At 36.2% G+C, this 22,979-nt stretch overlaps 1 protein-coding gene across 4 annotated transcripts in view; it reads left to right on the top strand.

Moving 5' to 3' along the window:
* tnr (tenascin R (restrictin, janusin)) overlaps positions 1-22,979 on the top strand; it is a 161,706-nt gene that overhangs the window by 114,781 nt on the left and 23,946 nt on the right. For 2 of the 4 annotated variants that reach the window (XM_055032646.1, XM_055032644.1), the window contains 12 exons: positions 270-448; positions 716-806; positions 1,200-1,300; positions 2,473-2,575; positions 3,216-3,305; positions 4,467-4,600; positions 4,777-4,906; positions 7,131-7,397; positions 10,206-10,325; positions 10,676-10,819; positions 15,937-16,056; positions 17,642-17,785. In XM_055032646.1, the coding sequence (XP_054888621.1) occupies positions 270-448; positions 716-806; positions 1,200-1,300; positions 2,473-2,575; positions 3,216-3,305; positions 4,467-4,600; positions 4,777-4,906; positions 7,131-7,397; positions 10,206-10,325; positions 10,676-10,819; positions 15,937-16,056; positions 17,642-17,785 (1,623 nt within the window). The remainder of the gene's footprint in view (positions 1-269; positions 449-715; positions 807-1,199; positions 1,301-2,472; positions 2,576-3,215; positions 3,306-4,466; positions 4,601-4,776; positions 4,907-7,130; positions 7,398-10,205; positions 10,326-10,675; positions 10,820-15,936; positions 16,057-17,641; positions 17,786-22,979) is intronic. The other 2 variants (XM_055032647.1, XM_055032648.1) reach the window with 2 other exon arrangements.

Genomic DNA, 22,979 nt, shown 5'->3' with positions numbered 1-22,979 from the left:
ACATGGCTAAGTTAGGTTTAATTTTCATTTCATGAAGTTAGTGAAACATAGATTAAGTCACCACCTTGACTTATTCTTGGCTGATAGTCATTCGCGTCAGTTTAGTTTACCAAGCAGAGCAAAGACTTATGCAGGTAATTAGCTTTGTGTTTACCATATAATTAACATTAATTTGCTGTACACAGTAGGTTTGACACAGACAGCAAACTATCATTGTCCAGGTTGACAACATGATGCCTGTTTTTTGTTGCTTTGTTGCTTTTTTGCAGTGATTGATGGTCCGACTCAGCTGATTGTGCGTGATGTGTCAGACACTGTAGCCTTTGTGGAGTGGACACCACCAAAAGCAAAGATCGATCAGATTGTGTTGCGTTATGGCCTTGCGAGAGGAGAGGGCCCACGGACCACCTTCAGACTCCAGCCCACACTTACCCAGTACTCATTACAGGTGCAGGTTTATGTGTTGTATGAATCATCAAAGTTTTGATCATATTCTATCATATGAGGGGACTCAGCTGTCATTTATATCACTTATAGAAAGAAATAAGTTCTCAAGGGTTCTCTTTTTATCTCATGCTTAGAGTTATTGTTTTCTGTGACATTCATAAATGATCAAATAAAAGGATTGCTTTGCCACCTGTGTCAGGAGATAAAACAATGGAAAGAAAGAAATATGATATCAGTCTAAATAGTTGTGTTTTTTTCTCCTGTACAGGTTCTGCGTCCTGGTTCACGGTACGAGGTGTCTGTAAGCGGAGTTAGGAAAGGAAATGAAAGCGGCTCTATCTCTACTGAATTTACAACCGGTGAGGTCTGACAGCAACCAGATGTACTGATGATTTACCTGCATGTGTGAATCCAGGAGTAATGGTATAATGGCCTAATGCATGCCATATTATTTATTTGCATTCGATAAAGGTGCTTTTACTTTGCCAAAGGCTGCATAGAAAAGCGCAACCTTCAACAAAAAAAAATCTATTTAAATCCATTGAGGGTATTATGTTCAGCTACAGTTTAACATTGAATCTGCATTGATCAGGAAATGTGAGAAGAGCTAAAAATAGCAGCCTTGCATAAAGACTACATATGATGAATGTGCCCTTTCTTTTAGTGGTTTCTGGTGCTTTTTTAATAACTGCTGATATATTTGTTTGCTCACAATTTCTGAGAATTGGTCTTTGTGTCCCCAACATTGTCAGCTTTATCATTCTTCTCAGAGATCGATGCCCCCAAGAACTTACGGCTCGTGTCCAAGACCTCTACTACCCTCGAGCTTGAATGGGATAACAGTGAGGCTGAGGTAAAGAGACGTGAGGCAGATTTAATCCATTTGTCTCAATTTGCTTTCAACCACTTTAAGAGATTGATGGCTGTGGGATTCATCTCAAGATAAGAGGTTTTAGTTATTTGAATGTCAGTTTTGTGATCTCTGTTTTGCTTATGAAATTATGCTGATTAGAGCTCTCGACTGAAAGCTTATTATTAGATTGCAGGAAAAAAAAACAAAAAACAAGTTGATCTCAGCTGTGAGCATTCGAACCGTCAGTAGATAAACACCCTGTCACTTAAGAAAAATGCAGTTCCGTTTAAAGTACAGACACCACACATTATCTGAACGAAATGTTAGTACATTACGTTCAGATAATGTGTGGTGTCTGTGGACTGTGGAATTATGTTCACAAATCCATCAATTAGGCTTCATGCTCAGCTTTTATGGAACTGAAAACGTTACTATTGATCAAATGTCATCACTCCCCATAAGTGGTATGCAGCACTTCTGGTTCTTCGTAAATCCAAGTTAGTACTGATCATAGGACAAAGTCAATGTGGAAGCTCACAATCTCCAGATTGTGATACACCCTTTAAACACATTTAAAAAATCTACTTTGGATAAATAATGTCCAAAACATATTAAACGTGCTTTTGCCATGCAAAGACATGTTTTTTGGAGGTAAAAGGCACAGAAAATTTTTAATTTGATTTTTCTCTGGGTGCTTTAAATATAAATGTTAAAGATAGACTGAAATAAACTCTTCTTTCTATCACTAAGAGACTTTTTTTTTCCATTTTACACCAAAGTCACATTTATATTGTTCAGTCTCATTGATCACAAAGAGCAATCCAACCAAGCAAGCAAACAGAAAAACTAAAATCATAAATGAATGGTTAAAAATAGAAGGTTTAGATCTCTGGATAAAGCCAGTCAGTAACCATTCCTGTGCAGTTTCTCCCTCACTAAATCCCTTTATACCATGTCACAACATGACATTTTTGAAGAAAACTTAAATGCTGACTGACTCCCGATTTAACATTGTTTCCATAATGTTGTTTTATAACACTACAATGTGTTAAAAAAGGTTCACATGAGATTTAGACTGACGAATAAAAGGACACGAAGCATAACATTTCTTTGTTTTCCAAAAGTTACATTCAGATTTTTGTTTCTGCAAATGTTTAAATGTTCAAATACAGGTGGAGGGGTATCAGGTGGTGTACAGCACTTTAGCAGGAGATCAGTATGATAAAGTGATTGTGCCACGCAACGAGGGGGCCACCACTAAGACTAATCTCACAGGTAAGTGTAGAAAAAAAAATTGTGGTTCAACTTCTTTAAATTTCTGCTGTAAAACTTCCATATATTATTTATTACTGAGCTCTGCAGGGATCTCATGCTTAATTCTCAGTTTTTGTTATGCTGTTAGTCTTATCACAGTCCATCTAATGTGCACTGAAGATGTTGGGAAGTGACTGTGTTTTACACGGCAGGATTATCTCTAGAGCTAACATTTGGTTGATGGGCTACTGATGGTATCTCCCGATACGCTTGTTGTCTTGCAGGCACATTGAAGGAAAGATAGGTCATCTGGAATATTTTTTTTCCATTTGTTAAAGGCCTTAATGCTGCAAAGGTCCCTGTTTCCACCCTCTTTATTTTCCATTGCTACTCTCTTCATCTATATTTCTGCAACTCAAGACTTTCAAACCTTCTCATTTGACTTTGATTCCAATTATTATGAAGCTGACAAAAACTGATTTCTCTAAAAATCACTCCTATGTTCATGCAAACGTCCTCGTAACCTTTGTTTTTCTTTTAGAGCTGTGATGGAAAACTTAATTTTCTAAGTGCCTGTGAAGAGGTGAATGTGAAAGTGTCCTAGAGTTTGAAGTATTGCTTGTTGAATTGCCGCTTCTCTCTCTCTCTCTCTGTGCATCAGACCTTCTGCCAGGTACGGAGTACGGCATTGGTATCTCTGCCATGAAGGGCATCAACCAGAGTACACCAGCAACGATGAATGCCAGGACAGGTAACACTTCATGATTCAGTCAATGAAAATAAAATTCAGCTTCTGCATATTTAGAATATAAGAAATGTTTGGAAATATAAGCATAGCAAGTTGGCCCATTTATTTCAAAGAGTCATTGCTCACATTGCACTGAGCACTCATGTTTCAACCAATATGAGTCATTTGAAAATGCCAGGCAAATAAGATTTTGGCTTTGCTTTTGTTTTTTTATAGAGGTATTTAGCGATTTCATTTTATCTGTGTTGGATCAAAGTTCCCATTACAGCATTTTAAATCTGTAATCATCCATGCTATTTAGCTAATGGCCGTCTCCCTTTATCCCCTCAACCAAAAGGCCATTAGAATTTTTATTGTGCTTTGAGTCGTTTGAGAGTACTAAAACAGAAACTTGATTCGACCTTCACCTGTTTGAAATGTCAGCGTGGATGCCTCGCTACTCTTTCAAACTGCATAGTTTTGTTCTTCTTTTTAACAGCTAATTGTATTTCTATGGTTTATGTAAATGGTGGTTTTGAAGATTCTGCCACAGACAAACCCCCTTTAGCTGTTAGATTAAAGCAAATACTTATGGATCCCTGGCACAATGCATTTACTATACAATATCTCAGGCCATTCAGGAGTTGTTTAATATCACCATCAGTTTCTCTTGAAATTTTTTCTGTCTTAATTTTAATTGTGAATGTCTGATGAGGAAGCTGCAGACAAAGTTTAACTTAACATTAGCTTTAAAGCTATAAAAAAATTAATACCCTGCCCTTACACCTTTAAGGGTATTTATTGGTTCTGCCATTTCTTATGTCAGAGCTGTAAGAAAACCGTGAAAATGTAATTAAGAGAGTTAGTTACCTTTTGGGACTGTTTCAAGCTATTATTTTAGCAAACTCATAATTTATTTCCACTTTTCTAATGATTAATACAGTAATTGAGTAAACATTTTTTTCATTATTTATCTGTTATTTAAGCAAGTAGATGAAATATATAAAAGAGAAAGTGCAGTGATACTGGAGATACTTTGTCCCTGTGATATACATTTGAAAAGAAAAAACAGATTATTTTTTTAGAATAATAATAGTGTTATACAAAAATCCAGGTCTGTTCAGCTGAAGTTATTTTCACAGTCCTGTTTTAACATAAAGTTATGTTTGCCCTCTGGTGTTGCAGGCCTGGATGTACCCATGGATTTAACTGTGACAGCTTCCACTGATAACTCCATCACTCTGGTGTGGGGTGTAGTCCAGGGTCCAATTGACCACTATAGGGTCACCTACACATCTTCCTCTGGTATCACAACTGAGGTAATAAACACAACAAATCCGAGCCAGTTTACTGTCACCCAGGGATAAAGTTCATACATTATAGGGATCTACACTCTGTTGATCAAGATCTTACAAGGCTCTGAACCATTTTGAAGAACCTGCAGTGTGTAGCTGCACTCAATTTTAACTTAAGCGTCTTATTCTTTCTGTTCCAGCTGACAGTTCCTAAAGACATAACCACCACAACTCTGACAGACCTTGACCCTGGAACTGAATATACAATCACAGTAGCAGCAAGAAGAGGGAGGCAGCAGAGCACTGCAGCAACCATAGACGCCTTTACAGGTAAAGAGAAATGTCAGTTTTGCATTTACACATCATGAGAATAATTGCAAAGACAAACATCTAATACATACCTTTGGAAGAAGCAAGAGCAGCAATTTAGAGTCAATAGATATTCTTTTTTCTTATCGATAATGAATAAATCATTTTTTTTGCTTTCTTTTTTGCAGTTTTACTGAAAATTTTCTTACCAGTATCACTTTAAGTGTCTCAGTCAACAAAAATACTAGAGATAAATGATTTCCCAAGAGTCTCTGCATAGACAGAGACATGAAAGATCAGCCAATTACTACAGAAGCCAGAGACTGGTCTAAAGATTGTGCTGCATAATGAAGCAAACTGTGACTATAATGAACTAAAGTGTGGCTGCAGGTAAGGTACGCCATGTTAAAAGAAAACAGAGGACCTTAAAGGCTTTGAAGCAGCAATTAGCAGAGATAAATTATTCAAGTCAGTTAATGAGGTTGTTACAAGTGTTTCTTTACTACACCTCTGTTTTGCATATAACCGTATTTGACTTTGTTTCTGCTGAATTCCGTGCGACACAGCTGCACAGTATTCCACTTGCCTTTCCACACTGTCGTCTTGTTTCTCAGCCTGATGCCATTTCTTTGCTTTCAGTCAGTTTCCTGTTTTTTTGTTGTTGTTTTTTTCACAAAATCTGTCCTTCAGAATACATGGCAGATTATCTGTCATTCTTCCCACCTCTATAGGCTCCTTGTCACTTTTGTAAAAAGCTTGATGTGGTCTTTGCTTACACAAAGGACGATGTCCAAATGACGGGCACTGCTGTCTTCTCTGCTGTCATTATCATCACCCTCATCAGCTGCTTTCTTGTTCACTGCTACCATCATGGCAGACTGGCAGTTGTTGCTATCACTGCATCATCATCAACACCATCATTCTCATCGTCGTTCTGTTCTTCTAACAATGGCTTCTTGGGTGACTTCAATTTAACCACCTGCAAAGAGATAAGAACAAGATAAAATGACAAATCAAAAAAGTCGGGGGGTGGGGGGGAAACTATTGACGTGTCTGTCACCTTTCATTCACCACTGGGCCTATTAGCACTTAGGTAAACCTGTGATGGCAAAACCATTAAATATGTAAGTGGCCCTATGTGGAGCAAGAGCACCTTTACTACTCTTTTAATAAACTACTGATAATACCATGTTTTCACCACATTAACCAGGGATTTTTTTTAACAAATTAACTTTTACATTTGCAAGATATTTTTAGGTTCACTCAATCATGCAAGAGTTTTTTTTTTTTTCTCAATGGCTAGTTTGTTTGCAACCAAATTTTAGGAAAGAAAATGATAAAACACTACTGAATTAAAAACCAACAACATATGTTTAAATGCTAGGCAAATTGTATTAACTCTAATTGATTTACTGTCATCTCAATTAAAGAAAAACCAGCATACTTCATCATAACCACAATAATTTTTTTTACAATATTTAAGTGGTATTTAAATAAACTTTCTTCAAGAACATATTTCTTTGGATAGCACTTTCTGCTACTCTAAAGAAGAACAACTGGGCTCATTATTAAATAGGACAAAGAAGTTTGTGTGGCACACAAATTTCTGCTGACAGCGTTGAAGTAAAATATCACGGCAGTCTGTGAAATACAAAAACTAGCTGCTCAACCCGACGTTTGTGGATGTAGGTCAGTAATAACAATGCAGCTTTAATGCAACGATTGATGGCAAAAAGATCTGTTCAGTACGTGTTTCATCTGGATTAATAAATTGAGGAAAAGTTATTGTTGCTATATTTCTCCTGCTATATGAATCCACACTTGGGCTAATCAAATGAAACTCTTGTTGTGTTTGGAGGAGCTTCATATATATTACATTACCTCCTGTTTGGGTCAGACAACATGACAGCAGCATCTGCTGTTATCAGGCTTTTACAGTTCCGTCACATCTTCATCATTATTGCGGGTAATCTCATTAGTTTCTCCATTTCATGACCAATTAAATCATTATTGCCACATGATTGTGGTTTGCTCTGACTCACCTTGTTCATCAAGTCTAATCTTAACTTTATTATAAGGAATCTATTACACCATCCGACAGCGCTCCCATCCATCATTGCATGGCTTTGACACTCATTTCCATTCATCTTGCGACTGTTTGTCCCTTCCCGCCTCTCATTCGCCGCTGGAATTTTAACCTGTTCTTGAACGCTGCCGAGTGACCTCTAAACCCCCGTTCCTCCAGGGATCAGGCCTGTAACCCACCTTTACCTGTCAGAAGGGACATCAGATTCAGTGTTGGTGGCATGGAGTGCCCCAGCACCACCCGCTGACCTCTTCATTCTGAGCTACAGCTCTGCTGATGGGACAGACACTTCTAAGGTGACACTCGATGGCTCCAAGACGAGGTCACTGGTCCAGGGCCTGCTGCCATCCACTCACTACACGTTCAGTTTAATCACAATACAAGGGGATGTTACCTCTGAGCCCCTTACGGCATCCCTCAGGACAGGTGAGCTGCTCAGTCTGAAATTTGTTGTGTGTGCCATGAGTACATACAGTTTTCAGCATTTGGGACTTTTTCAAATCAAAAAGGAATCGGCAGTTTATTTTTATAAATACTTGTAAAGTGTTTTGTTCATGACTCGTTTTTTCCCTAAATAACACTCTCAATCCAGGGATTAAGAGTGGGAAAATCCAAATTACTGCACTCATTCAACTTCGCCTTAATACAAAGCACAGAGTAAACTTTTTTTAAACCCAAAAGTTTCGGCAGTCTGTGAAATACACAGACTGTCATGAAAATCAATGTCTTCCTTTTTAAGCAATTTTTCAAAAATGTAAATGATGGGCAATTTTATTACTAGTAATTTCAATTTTATTTGAAATTACTGCACACCTTTCACGGATATTTGGTGGAATAATTGGGAAGAGTGCCTCGAGACAAACAAAAAAAGAAAGGGAATAAATGTCCTTTTTTAAAAATAGACATTAATGTGTGTGTCTGAATGGTTGATAAAAAATGTGTTACAAAAAATAGCTTGCAAAATTAAATTAAAAAGAGATATCAAATTAGGGTGTTTTTGCAAAAATGTTTTGTGGGCTTTTCGTTTTTGCAACGCTGTAGAAGAAAGACTTTCTTTTTGTTGGAGACAAAAAAGTAAGAGTTTTTTTTTTTGCTCTAGGAAATCAGATGGCTGAGTCTCACCACAGTTAAAATATAAATCAACAGGAACTCTGACTAATGATTCAACGTTTGTTCTGAATTAAAGAACTTTTCTGCCAGAAGAATTTTGTGAAAAATTGGTGACATATTATTTTCCAGAAAGAAGACTGAAAGAACAAGAAATGGGACAATATGGCTCACATTTGGTTTTCTGCTTATTATTATCATTATTTTTTTCTATGCAGTAACCCAGAAGTCCCATCTGAATTCTCTTTTGCTTCACTAGAACACTTTAACATTCACAAATGAGTTTATTTTATCTTGTGAAATATTTCCAAGAATGTTTTTTTTTTCCATATTTCATCCAAATCAGTTTGTTGTAAACATATCATTTAAAGTTTAGTATTTAGGCTCAGAGTTGTATTTAAAAACATTTAGGTTTTTCTATATTTTTTCATTTAATTTTTTTTTCAAAGATACATTTATCATAAGGAAAGTATTTGAATGAATAGCATCACAAAAATAAGTATTTTATCCTTTGCCAGAGGCTCAGATTTAAACAAAAACCGTTAAACAGCTTCAGGCTCTGTCTCTTGCTCTCCTTTTTTGATTAACCTACACATTAAAAGCACATTTTCAAGGATGAAATTGGATGGGGATTTGGAGACAGGTACATAGTATTTCTTCCACCTCTCTTTTCAGGGCCTTGCTTTGATCTGCCTTGTTTGAATGTGAGCGTTTATGAGGCTCCACTCTTTTTAGCTTCGCATTTGATTCATTTGCCATATTTAAAATATGCCGCTTGGCTTTACGATTTCGCCACAGTTATAACAGACGATTTTGCTGAGCTGACTTTGATAGTCATTTTGCCACAATGGTCAGTTCAAGCTTCAAACTGTGCTTTGATGTAAGCTTACACAGTCTGTACTGTGATCTGCCTGTGGGACATAGAAAAAATATTATATCTCTGACAGAAAAGTTTTTTCTCCTTTGGTGGGTTTAGAACTTATTAGAAAATATGTGCATTAGCATCATACAAATATATGGAACAATATATATTATATAGAATTTTATATTACTAAAAAATATAACAAAAATGTATATTGTTACCGAAATAAACATCTTTAATTTGTTTCATTTTGTCTATTTTTGAACAAACCAATATTTTCTGAATGACTATTATTTACACTATCACTTATTTAGAAACTCTTCTGATGATTACATTACTTTATTATTCTGTTCACTCCAGGTGTTTTATGTGTCATTGCCATTAAGTGATAATTAGGTGTGATAATGTGTTTATTAAGAACAACCTTTGAAGATTTCTCTAAAGTAATTTGATCAAGCTACCATACAGATTGCATTGTTTATTTTAAGATTGATCTTATGGTGCTTTGGCTGTTATTTATTGATCTTTGCCTTTATTATTCAGACCCTTCAGAGCACTCTGTTCTTCTGGAAAGGGTCTTCTGTTGGTAAATGAAGTGAGAACTAAAATGTACAATGAGGCGTCATTTCATTTCATGGCTCTCACATGTTGCTTTTGAAAGCAAAGTAAATCAATATTGCTATTGTGAAGCTTTATTTAATCTGAATTTTGATTGTTTAACAATTAGTATGTTTGCTATATTTTTATTCATTTATTAAACATTTCTGCCATATTTTGAATACTTATCTATTTGATTAGAGTTTTATTTGTTATTATTTCAAATTTTATCAGACATTTTTATCTTAATCTAATGGGCCAACAGTGGAAGGAGTTTGTCCTGTAACCGCTGTGTTGCTGGTTTGAACCCGAGCTTTGTCTGTTTTACTTGAACAAGATACTTCACCAGTCTTGCCTGCTGTTGGTGGTCAGACAGTAGTCAATACTGTCTTGTAGGATCATCAGTGTGTAGGTGTGCATGAATGAGTAAATCAAATAAAACAAACCTACAACATCCTTTTATACCATTATATCATTTTTGAGCTTCAATTTCCACGTGTTACAAATTAAATATTCTTCTATTAATCACTTTATTAATTTTGGTTTATTTCTGGGAAGAATTGTAAAAACCCCAGGAGAATCCCTATATGTATGAATAAAATATTCATGTCTTTATTGACCACTGTGAATTTGAGTGATTAATAATTCTTTAACCATTGTTGTCGTAGAAATGGACCCACCAAAAGAACTGGCAGTCTCAGATGTGACAGAAGATTCAGTGACCATCTCTTGGATCAAACCACTGGCTCCCTTTGAATATTATAAGCTCTCCTACCAGTCAGCCAGAGGTAGCATGTGTTATATTTCATCACACTGTTTGAACTAAGCTGGTTTTAATTTTTTTGAAATTCACTATAGTAATATATGGAAATCACAGTGGTGTTTCTAATTACAACTAAATTAACGTGGCATTTGCTTTCTTACACAAGGTACATTTTGTGTTGGCACATTCTGTTACACAGTGTGCTATAGCAATTAATCATGACATTTTATCAGTCAGCTTTAATTGAATTTTAAATTAAAATGCCATACTGATCAGCAATTCATTCCAGGTAGCAGCTGGTTACATGATACACCATGTGTTAAATGTGGAATAACAGTGGTGCCTAAGATTTCGTCATTTCTTCTGCCCATTCAGGTCGAGTGGACAGCGAGATGATAGACAGCGATGTGACAAACTACACCTTGTCTAGTCTGTTTCCTGCCACCGAGTACGAGATCAGCCTCAATGCTGTCAGAGGGAGTCAAGAGAGCAGACCTGTCACCACGTCCGTCTTCACAGGTAGCTACTAACAGTCAATAAAAGCACCCACAACATTATGCGCAGGATAGACAGTGGCGATACTGTTTTTTAACGTGTCATTGTTTAATAAGATTTATTTAAGCAGAGCATTTTAAAAGGAGCCAGAAAATGTGTCTTAGTTTTTTAGAGTGAAATGTTGGGATGTCCTGATCGGCACCATCAATGCGACTAAATGCAGGAAAATCACTGATTGTAAAGGGCAGTAAAATAACCCACATCAGTTTAGCAGTATTACATTAGCTTTGGGATTATGTAGTACTTAATTTATTGTGTTGTAATGTCTGTGTAGGATTTAGAACATCACCACCCTGCTGTCAACCACAGCGCACAGGAAAACACACTTTGACTCTTTTGGAAATTTTAAATGAGTTTTTTTTTTTTCAAAATCTGCTTGTATTAGCCTTCATTAGCCTATTTATCTATATTTTAATATTTCTTTGTATGAAATGCTTTACTGTTTCTTGCGTTTGCTTAATGCATCTACCATGTAAATCCAGGTGATGCTCAGAAGATGGATCAAAAACCAGTGTGTGCCTGATTCTGTATATGATGCCAAATTGGCCTCTTAGCAGACATAATGTTTCATGGTGATGTTTATAAAGGGATCAAAGAATAGGCCTCAAACACTGCTTTTGAGTTATTGTCTTATATATTGTGGAGCTAAGACTGTGTAACTCTGGGGAAACTTTTAAACAAATCACAAGAAACAGAACAAACTTTTGACTAAATTAACCATTAACCATAATTAACAGTGGTTTGGGAGTATAAACTCAGTAATTTCAGGATATCTTATAAAATAAGAAACTTATAGATGTACATATGCATTTTTAAATCCATTTTCAAGCTACAACAATGCAACTTAATTTGCAAGAATAAACTGGGATTTGATTCTTTGCTGGACCATCAGACCAATTTTTTCTGTGCAACTGGGTTTCATACAAGAGTGTCCACAAAGATGACACATAAAATATAAGATACAGCTGACCCTGTAGAACTCTCCTGGAGCAACAGATGAAAGTGTCCATACCACGATTCTGTAATTGGTTACCACCTCTCAGCTCCATCTGACTCTGAGCCATCAGTCTTGCTGCTTTCTCCCCTCACTTATCTCTTTATCCATTTTACTCTCTTCGATCTTCCGGTACAACTGTCTGCCTCTGCCTTTATCCCTCTTCCTTCATCTCTCTGTCGTATGTTTCCTATTTATTCCATTCTCTCTTTTCTTAATCCTACCTTGTCTAGGTCTTGCTGTACTGTTTTTTTTTCTTTTGTACATGAAAATGTTTTTCACTCTATTAGGTATTAGTCACAAATCAGAAGAACAAAGAACATCTCGTTTGCCTTTGTAAAGCTATTCTTGAAACCAAAGAATAGCACAGTGGCTCATTGTTGCTTGATAGCATATACTGTGTTTGATGAAGGAACATTTCCAGCCCTCGGATACATTTCTATCAGCTAATTCTTTCAATAATTCCAGTATATTTACATTGAGCAGAGTTGTTGGGACTGCAATTGCCTGAAAAGAACATGACTCTAAAGTCAAGCTTGTTAGAAGTGGTAAATAACATTTTCTTCACATAGCACAATGTCCAACCAGGGACAATTTAATACTGCTCTCCACAGCAATACATTAGCAGGGGATTGGAGGAGTAAACCAGCCTTGCCCCAGCCAAGTATTTAATGACTTGAAAATCACATCAGTTTCAACGTAACTCACTTTCATAATCAATTATTGTGGAAAAGGCTGAAAAGAGCAGCCAGCCACTCTTTGTTTTGTTAACACGGCAGGTTCTTTTAATCTAATATGAAACTCCTGACATAAAATATAGACAATGTAGGAATTTGTTTAAAGGGATTCTGACTTTACTCTCAGTGTGAGAACCTCTCACTTTTCACTACTCAAATAATTTAAGCCAAGAAAGTAAGTCTTTTTTTTTTCTTCACTAGACCAGCTGAGATTCCAGTTCTTCTAAAAACTACTTCAGAGGTTTATTTTAACTCAATGTCAGAAGACGCTTTCAATGACAAGATATGTAAAGAGGCTTCATTTTGCACTGTTTGAACAGAATTCTTATGTACTCACAGAAAATATGTTGGACAGCAGGAACCATTTATTTTAAATAACTTTGACTTCTGGCTCTTTTCACATTGCATGTAAAATACTGAACAATTATTTCTGAAATATAGCCAAATAATTTCAGAAGCCAATGCAAAGATTAGATTTTTATTTACAATCCAATTAAAACAGAAAAAAATGACAGGCTAAACATTGTTGGAAAATATTGGTAGCATTTCATTATTCAGATCTTTTTATGAAACACAGAAAACATTTACTATAATGTTCAATACGCATCACTGTGCAGCTATTCATCTGTTAGAAATTATATAAATATATTGGTGAATTTATATTGAATGCACTCAGTTTTACTTGAGAGTCATTGCTGCTTCATGTAATTGCTATTGACAGCATTGAGGGAGTGTTTTGTTTTGGACTGAATATGTAGCCTACTTGATGTGTGAATATCTACACAGCTTAAATATGAAGTTGCATAGCATCATAATGGTACTTGTTATTTTGTTCGTCATGGTTATATTATTAGTCAATATCATCATGATGTGTTTTGTGTTTGTGCAACATTGTGGTTACCTTAATGAACAAATAGCTACAGGACAGCATAGTGTGCAAAATCTTATATTATTGTACAAAGGGATTTGAGGCATACACAATCATTTACATAACCCTGAGGGATTTTAGTGTTAATTTTATAAAACTTTAGTGTACAACTTTTACAACTACTACTATCTAAATCACATGGCCAAAATATATAGTCACATAAAGAAAATAGGACAAATACAACATACAAAGTAACATTTGAACGCAGGAGAGAAAATAATGAAGAAAAGGAAGTAGGAACATTTAAATTTTTTGTTTTTGGTAGAAAGCAGCAAAGCTTATTTCAGGTCATTTGTGTCCCTCATGTGCTACAAGCCCAGTGAAAGCCGTCATCCTTAACTAGCACACCCTAACATATAATTAAGGACGGGACATGTATTTTTTTAAGTGCTCTGTAATCATCAGAATAGTATTTAGCAAACTAACAGTTATGTCAGTCACACTGTAAGATTTTACAATAATCCCAGGCTTTTAGGAGATACTTAAATTAATGTCATGGTGTGGGTAATAATTATCTGCTGTTAATCAGCATAATAACTGTGCAGTTAAAAAATGTTTTAGGCTCAATTGGTTCTACACCAGTGCATGACAGAAAAATCTGCTGTAATAATAGGGCATGTCTCACATTTCACATTGATCTATTAGCAAGAATTTTACTTCCACATGCAGTGTTTTCACCATAAAATCCTAAATCAGCAAGTTTCCCTGCAACTCCCCACGGCGCAGCTCATATACAGTGTAAACATGGCTGCTGCAGCAGGTACAAATATTTGACCACAAGCACCTTCAGTATGGGTCAGGGATTAACATGGAGTACACGTTCACACGGTGTACATGTACTCCATGAACACGTACACTACATATATATACAAATTTTTCAATGAATTTGAGTGTATCATATTCTTTTTCTATAGCTAAAAAATATATTTTGTGTCTGTTTTTAAATAAAATATGGATAAAAACTAATTACAAATGCAAACATTTCTGTTTAAGCTGTTAATCTTGAAATTTTGGATCTTCAATGAAGGCTTTTTCTTCAAATCTCAAGTATAGATCAGCTTGTTTTTCCTTCAATAAACACAGTTACATATCATATCATCCACTTAACGTCAGAAGCCGTGGGTGTGAACTTCTAATTACTTGGTGTAGTTGAAGGCCTTTTTTTAAATGAAACTAAACCACAGATATGGCATCTGTGGTGAACATCCCAAGAAATCCTTTTCAATACATCAGCTGACCATCCTGTGATGAATGTATTATGCCCTACACAGTGAATGAATGCCCAGTTATAATAAAAAAGTATTATAATTAGGGCCCATTCCCCCAACAGCACTAGACTGTGGAGTCAGCAACAGTTTTGGCTTATGGAGATCAATAAATCTTTATTAGTGCAGACAGAATGTCTGCTTAGCACAGCATGAGATTGGTTGCAATACTGGTATGCTGCTTATTTTCTTATTTGTATTTCTTAGTAGTACAGCTGTAAATACTTTTACGTTTTTAAAGTTGCAGATCCATAGCAGCCAGATATTGCAAACTGAAGTTTTGATCATAGGAGTTGTTGACACCTATTATCATAATCAATGATAAGTTATGATAATAACATATTATCATAACCTATAATAGGTGTCAACAACACTTGTTATTGGCCAGACAGAATAGTTGGCAACGGTATAACATCTCAAAACTTGGAGAGATGTGAATCTGAAATTTATAACCCAAGAAAATTTGAAGGAGAATAATCCTGTTAATATTAACTTGAGAAGTTTGCACAAATTTTTCTTCTTCATTGTTGATGTAATTGTTATGAGACCAGTTCACATATTTAAGCAGCAAAACAAGAAACTGTGAGGCACTTTAGTGTGCAAATAAGTGCAATTCCATGTTTTGCTTTCATAAGGTTTTTATCAACCATCTGATATGTCCAGAACCTTGGCCCTCACTCAGATTTCCAAATCTACCTGCCTCACTCTCTGCCTTGCCAAAATAACTTGCCGGAGGGGAAATTGGGGTTGAAACACTGGGGTGAAAGGTATAATTAAATTCAAACTCAATTGTGGCATGTTGAGCAGTCTGAGAGTCAAATTAAAAGGAGGCAGGGGAAACAGATGGCTCAGGAGAATATTTGAGTTTTCCTATATAATATTTGAATTTCAAAGAGAGTTTCTTTTGCAACAGACTCATTGAATAAAATATTTTTCTTCAGCTAGGGTCTGTGCAATGTGATAGGCAGCAGGCATAAATCTGTGCAAGTTGATGTTCATGTGACTTTTATTTTTCATCATAGTCAGTTTTATACCAAATCCTTAACTGTCTTTTATTCCAAAATTGTTCCCCTTTACTCTCTTTGCATAAAAATGTCCATAGTTTCAATGCATTTGTTGTTGATTTTTTTTTTTTTTTTTTTTTTGTCTATGCATAGCCATGGACATGCCTGCAGAATTGACAGCCCTCAACATCACTCCACAAGGAGCCCTGCTGAGGTGGAACCCTCCGCTATCCAATGTGGACAACTATGTGCTGACCATCACACATAACCAGCGTGAGTTGTCATTTGCTTGTTTAAATTCATTTGCTGTCCATTATGCCCTAAACTAATAAATTAATAGATGGTAAAAGGCAACAATTTTACAGCTTCTGTCTCTTGCATGAAGCGCTTAAATCTATTTAAGGTTTTTAATTTCTGGGATATTTCTTATGTGACTGCCAAAGTTCAAGACATAAATTTAGAACTTTTCTAAGCTCCCATGTGATTGATGTTTTATTTAGTTTCATCTGATTTATGTGTAGTTAGGTGTTTTCCGCACATAATTAAACAAAACTCAGCCCTCATTTCCCATTTTGGCCTCTAATAAACAGATCTTCAAACGTTTAAAATGTTCTAAGAATACCACATTCATTATGTATGTCGTAATATTCATATAAATACTGTAATTAGTGGTCTCCTATTCAGATATTGTGTTTCATTCCTATTTAGGAACAGTCTTTCCTATCCATTTTACTTGACAGTAATAAAATAACTTGTCCCAATTGGAGTTTCTGAAGAACTCAACTGCATGAAATGTTAAAATAACAAGTTAACCAAGTCAGAAAGTCTAGTATAATATGTTCATAAAATGCACTTAGCTTTACTCGGCTAGACTTTATTAGTTATTTTTACTTTGGTCAACATATTTTGTTTTTATGCGCTACATAAATAAATTGACATCGACACTGAGATTAGAGATCCTTTAAGAGAGTGCAGAGCAACAGGACCTTTTTTCATTTTGTTTGATAGATGGATAATTTAAACTTGGTGCAAGCAATGCATTTGTTAAAGAACATAAACTTTGTATTCAGCTCTTGTCTTCTGTGTCTAGATTTGAAATGAAGAGTCTGGTTATTTTTGAACTAATGCTGTGATACGAAAGCAGAAAGAGCTGATTTTCTTTTTAAGCAAGTAAAACACAGACTGAGTAGCTAATTAACGCATGCTTTTTGGGGCTTCTCTTAATATTTCTAGAAGGTATGGTGGAAAAGTGACTGCAGAGACATTTTAGATGGCTACTCTAAATTTTACATTATTTGGCTGAATAGATATATACATTTCTTTGTAGGTTAGAAGGCAACCAGATTATATCAGACAGAGAAATGTATGTGATACAAGATAAGAGTATGTGTATGCTGAACAGATATTTGTAAAAAAAAAAAAAAAAAAAAAAAAAAAAAATGAAAAGAAAAGAAAAGCATCAACCAGGATTTGGAAAAGTGCAAAGTAAGTTTTCAATGCATTCCCTTGAATGTTAATATGGCCAACCCAGATCAATAAATGAATACTTTACTGAATATTGCACTGCATTACAAGAAAGATTTGTATCAGCAGGAACACCCACATGAAATCCATAAAAGCAAACCTGCATGAATAGCAAAAAATCATGTGATCTTCATCACTTTGTGTCACTCTCAGGCACTTTTATTAAGTGAAATATGTATTCTGTTGTAAAGAAGAAAGCTTATTGCATGAAAGATTTCATAAATTTTTTCTTGGGGGTGTTATTGTAATCCATAGCGAGGCCCAGAAAATCTTTCGGAACCATTGCCATAGGATAATAAAGAAGTATATGTTGGCTATGTTCTCTATTTTTTAGTGACAGCAGACACTTTCCTGGTTGAAGGAAACAAGCATGAGCACCAGTTGTCCAACCTCAAGCCAAGCACCACCTACTCTGTGGCCCTGTATGCCACCAAAGGACCCCTGACAAGTGGCACTGTGATCACCAACCTTCAGACACGTATGTGTTAAATTTATTTAGCCGGTCTCAGCACACTCGGCTCCACTCTGCCTCCGTAGTTACCAGTGGCGCCTCACAGTAGGATGCCCTCTCATTCTGATTCAGTCCATTCTGTTTCAAATTGAGATGTTTCACACTGTTTGCACAAGCTCTCTGTGGGTGCATAATTTAATTCGCAGGAAAACTTTTTCAACAAATGAGTACTTCTTTTAGACATTCATGGAAATCTTTTTTATGCTTTTTGTTTCTTGGAAGTAAGCTAGTCAGATGACATACAACAACATTATTTTTTAGACAGTGTTTTCTGCTCAGATTTGGTTTTATTTGATTAAACCATAACAACATGTTAACTCTTTTTAGACAAAGGCCTTTATGAGTGTGGTATGTGGACAGTTTTTCAATTTTTAACCAAAGTTGCAATTTTTTTATACTGAAGACATGTTCATATTTTATATTTTTGGGCTAGCGGAGTAACTATTACGTCTGCAATTGTTATTTAATTTCTATGCTTTCATTTTGACCATTTTTTGAGCTATCAAGGTATTAAGTATTTCTGCTTATATGACATCCAACAAAGCCTACACTCATTTCCATACTTTCCATATATATGTATGTTTTAGACTATCTATCCATCCATTATTTTTACACGCTTATGCCTGGGGTCAGAGAGGTGCTGGAACTTATCTGCAGTGGTCTACGGGTGTGAGGCAGGGGTCACCAGTCCTTCACAGGGCAACACAGAAAAAGACAGGACAAACAGTCATGCATGCACACACCCACACCAAAGGAAAAATTACAGACCCATTAGAGAGACCAATCAACATCCCACTCATGTTTTTTTTTTTTTTTTTACTGTGGGAGGATACCGGAGTACACGGAGAGATGTAAACTCCATGCATGGAGTTTGCATGTTCACAGGGAGAACATGCAAACTCCATGCAGAAATTCAATGCAGGACCTTCTTGCTGCAAAGCAACAATACCACTAACTGCACCACTGTGCAGAGAGACAGAATTCTCTCACCTAAAGTCCATGGAGATGTCACTTCTTATCTGGGTGCCATTCTCTCAGCCGACAAGCACGATGAGCATCCAGCTTTTTTAAATCTCTCTATATTGAAGAAGTCTCTTGCGTCTGGCTTGAATTGCTCTGAGGAATATTAGGAGGCAATATGTGTCTGTCCACCAGCCTTGGATGTTTGGTTTCAGATCCCACCTGGGACCAAAGCTCAATGTAACAACAGAGAGTGAAAAGCTGTTTGCCGTGTTGAATCATAAGAAGTTTACTTGTGGATGGTAAGGAGGCACAGTTAAAAACTCTTCTGCTAAAATAATTGAATGAAGGCTGGTAAAAATCAACAAAGTGGAGCTTGCTTGTTTTCTCTATGCACTGATGGTTCCCTCCAGATACCCCTGCTCCATTCAACAGTATCATGCACTATTAGGCTCTCTAACTGTCATAACTATGACTGCATGTGTGCATGGTTGTTTGCTCTGAGTGTCTCCATGTTGCCCTGTGACTGATTGGTGACTTGTCTGGGTTTTACCTGCGTCTAGTCCACAATAGGATCAGCCTCTTCCCTGAAATAGGCAGCCACCCCCACAACCCTGAATGGATAAGCTATAATACACAATGAATGGATTTGAAGGACAACATTTCAAACATGGTGGTCTGTGCTTGTTGAACTCAGGCTAAACTTCTGGCTAAATTCCAATTTCATATATTTTTCAGTCAAACTTTTTCCAATCACTTTCCCATTTTAAACACCAAGCCACATGTGGCAAGTGTTGCATCAGACTCCAGTAGACTTGAAAGCAAACATGTTGACATGGTGAGACACATTCTGAAGGCTGGTTTCACTTCAAACTTTTCTTCTTTCACTTGTCTGTAACTTTATCTGCCAACTTTTTGAGGATAGGATACAATTAAATTAATTGCTACTAGCTCTCGCCCTGAAAACATCCCTTTTTCTTGAGTTACTGTGAGAAAAATAAAACATTCATCCAGCATTTTGAATCCCCCCTGGAGCACAGTAGTGTCCTCTTTAATAAGAAACAAACACTAGAAAGGCTACAAAGACTTTTATTTATTAATTTGGTTTTAAAAGGCACAGTACACATCTTACTATGTTATAATGTGAACAAAGTATTAGTTTCATAGGTCAGCTTTATTTAAAATAAAAATGATGGAAAAATGAAATGTGTATGTGACAAGGTAACTATAAATATTCAGGGTGTCTATCTTGTTTTTCTGCCAGGCCATCTTTATGTTTTATGTTGTAGCTTACTACTAATGTAATTCCAGTCCATATGTTGAACTTTGATGCAGTGTCTGGAATTATATTTCAATATTACATTTCCTCCTGCTTGGTTATAATTTCTTGAATCAAAGTTATTTTCTCATGGTCAGTGCAATATATTTGAAACATCTGTGCAAATGCCAGTGATAGGTGCCCAAGCTAAAAGGTCAGCAAAAGTTCTAGCTGTGAAACTTTAAAATTTTCTCCTAGGAGTAAGTGACATTTCCACAAAGTCGCAGAGAAAGAGAAGTAGACAAAAAAAAAGGGGCCAATCACATCTGTTTGCTTTTATTTATTTATTTATTAGTGATGGAGTTCTTTGTAGATCCTCAAACCTCTCAGACACAGTGGAAAATGGTTTGGTTGCCTGGCCCATACCCCTCAACAGCATAGAGTAAGACAGCATGCCTCCCAGAAGGCTGATATTTAAGCTCTCAGGGTGGAAAATAGCAGACTTTGCTGCAGGTGTCTCAGAGTGTATTTTGACTGGAGTAGCAGGACTTTTTTTCTCATGTGCCTCAGTCAGCTTGTTGAGTAGTTATTGGTATGGCGATGAAGCAGCTATAATCCTTGCTTGGGGCAACTTCACACAGTCCTCCTGGATTTCTGTACACCAAGTGTTAAGAACTGCTGGTACATAACTGCAATCTTACATTTTCAGGCAAAGGGTGCATTTCTGACTAGTTGCATGCTTCCTTTCAGCTTCACACAAAGTTTTGCTAGTTTTCAAACTGCTTGCAGCCCTAATTGTTTGTATTTTAACTTAGCTTTTCTTTTCTTATCTAGATTCATGCCATTATTATGCTTCTAGATACTTTTTGCACAACTCTGCTGATGTGCTTATTTGTAGTTGGTGGTGCAATAAAACCATGAGGATTTATTTCAATTTGTCCAATATACCCTGTAGTGTCCTTTAGTCTAAATTATAGAGATGATGAAGATGCTATTCATCTGGATACCTTTTCAGAGCAATCACTTTTCACCAGTGAAAAAATAGCCTTTGTAATTCTGAACTGGGGACTCATTGGCAAGGTTTTTTTTCTTTCCAAACTTTTTCTTCAAAATGGAAAAGCCAATGTTGAAGAACTCGGGAGAAGAATCAAAGAGATCAAATGGCACTTAAAATAATTTGTCAAGGAGAGTAATGCACTGAAGCAAATCAAATCTTCTCATAGTCGTAGACATAGACAGTGTAATTTGTATTCTTGTCCATAAATACATGTTCATAATATGAATTGAGGTTTTTATGTCTCACTTCACTTGTTTTCCTCACATAGCAATATTTTATTCTGAAAAACTGCCTTTCTTGAAATAATCAGCAAGATTACAGGTGATAATATCATTAGTGTAACATGTTTTCTCAGTCTCCAATCACTTGTAGATGGTAGTTCTGAGAAATTACTTATCGGGCTCAGTCAACCTAATCATTGTTGCTATATTTTTCCACGCTGCTGATATATTTGGTTAGTTTTGATTCATTTTTTGAAGTAGCCAGATTGCAAGAGTGCATATATTATGTTATCTATTGCAGGCATCCTCACTGTATTTTCATCACTTTGATTAATATTTTATTTTCTTTAATTACCTTGTATACATTGTGTATACATTACCGTTTACTTAGAAGAGGTCCCAGAGATGCCGCTTGAAAAAATATCTTTGTCCATCTTATATTATTACAGCAATTTACTCCAAATAGAGCTGCTTTCCCATCTGCTGCTTTATATTTGTGGTTTTTTTTCCATCCCCTAATGTTGTTGGTGTATTTAATGGCTCATCAGATAGAGCCAGATCCATTCATCTCAGTTTTATTGTTCACGTCGCATGCTTTAGTAAGGGTGTCAGAGCTGACACCTGCTCACCTGCACTCTGCGCAAAGGTTTAATTGTGGTTGAATGAAATAGAGGCACCAGACTTAATTGAAGAATGAAGAGGAAGGAAGAATAAAGACTGTTGTCCACATAATCCTCTCCATCTGCGTTCATCAACACAAGTGTTTGATGAGAATAACATATGGGGTCTTTTCACTGTTGGCCACAATAGACTAGAACTGTGGTTCTAAAAGCTTCAGTAGGGAGTTCTGAAAACACTGTAGACTGGGTATCAAAATTTGAACAAGCACATCTTGCATGTTCCTTCCACATCCTCACTGTTGTGCTACAGCCCTCCCTCAGAAGCTGCCACTCCACATCCAAAAGTGCAAAAAAATTAAATTATATATATATATATATATATATATATATATATATATATATGTGTGTGTGTGTGAGTGTGTGTGGGTGTGTGGGTGGGTGTGTGGGGGGGGTGTGTGTGTGTGTGTATTTATTTTTTTATTTTTATTTTTCCTGTAATATTGTTTCTAAATCATGAGCACAGCAGAAACTCCCGCACTCTTGAGCTTGAACAATGGTATACGCCGTGTGGGGGAAGGGCCTATAAGCAGCATTTACTCGGGAATGATCAACATACCTTCCTCCTGGCTCTGATTGATTGTTTCTGACTGGGTAGAGTATTTTCGCAAATGGTAGTAGGACCAAGGAGCCACAAGAACTAGATTAATTAATTCATTCATTTTTTTTTTTTTTTCAAAGATTGTCTGCCTCATAAACTACTGTCAAGGCATAGCGATTTTATGACAGTTAACAACTGCAGCTTTGAACAAGGCCTGGATTGGCTAATTGGAAGAACCAATACATTTCCCCGAGGGCCGGCCTAATATTTGGGCTGCAAAGCTGTTTGAGTGTGAACTGGAGGTGTGACTCAAACAGTATGTTTTCTTTGTTTGTTTTGCTGAAGAAAAATGTTGGCCTGGGTAAGTAAATTTAATGAGGCAACATTATACATTATTTTACCAACAGATGATTAGGTTATGACAAAGAAATAAACACAAAGGAGGGT

Source organism: Poeciliopsis prolifica, unplaced genomic scaffold (genome assembly GCF_027474105.1).
Source record: "Poeciliopsis prolifica strain line A6 unplaced genomic scaffold, Auburn_PproV2 SCAFFOLD008, whole genome shotgun sequence".
NCBI classification, from domain to species: Eukaryota; Metazoa; Chordata; class Actinopteri; order Cyprinodontiformes; family Poeciliidae; genus Poeciliopsis; species Poeciliopsis prolifica.
This window is presented reverse-complemented; position numbering and strand designations above follow the sequence as displayed.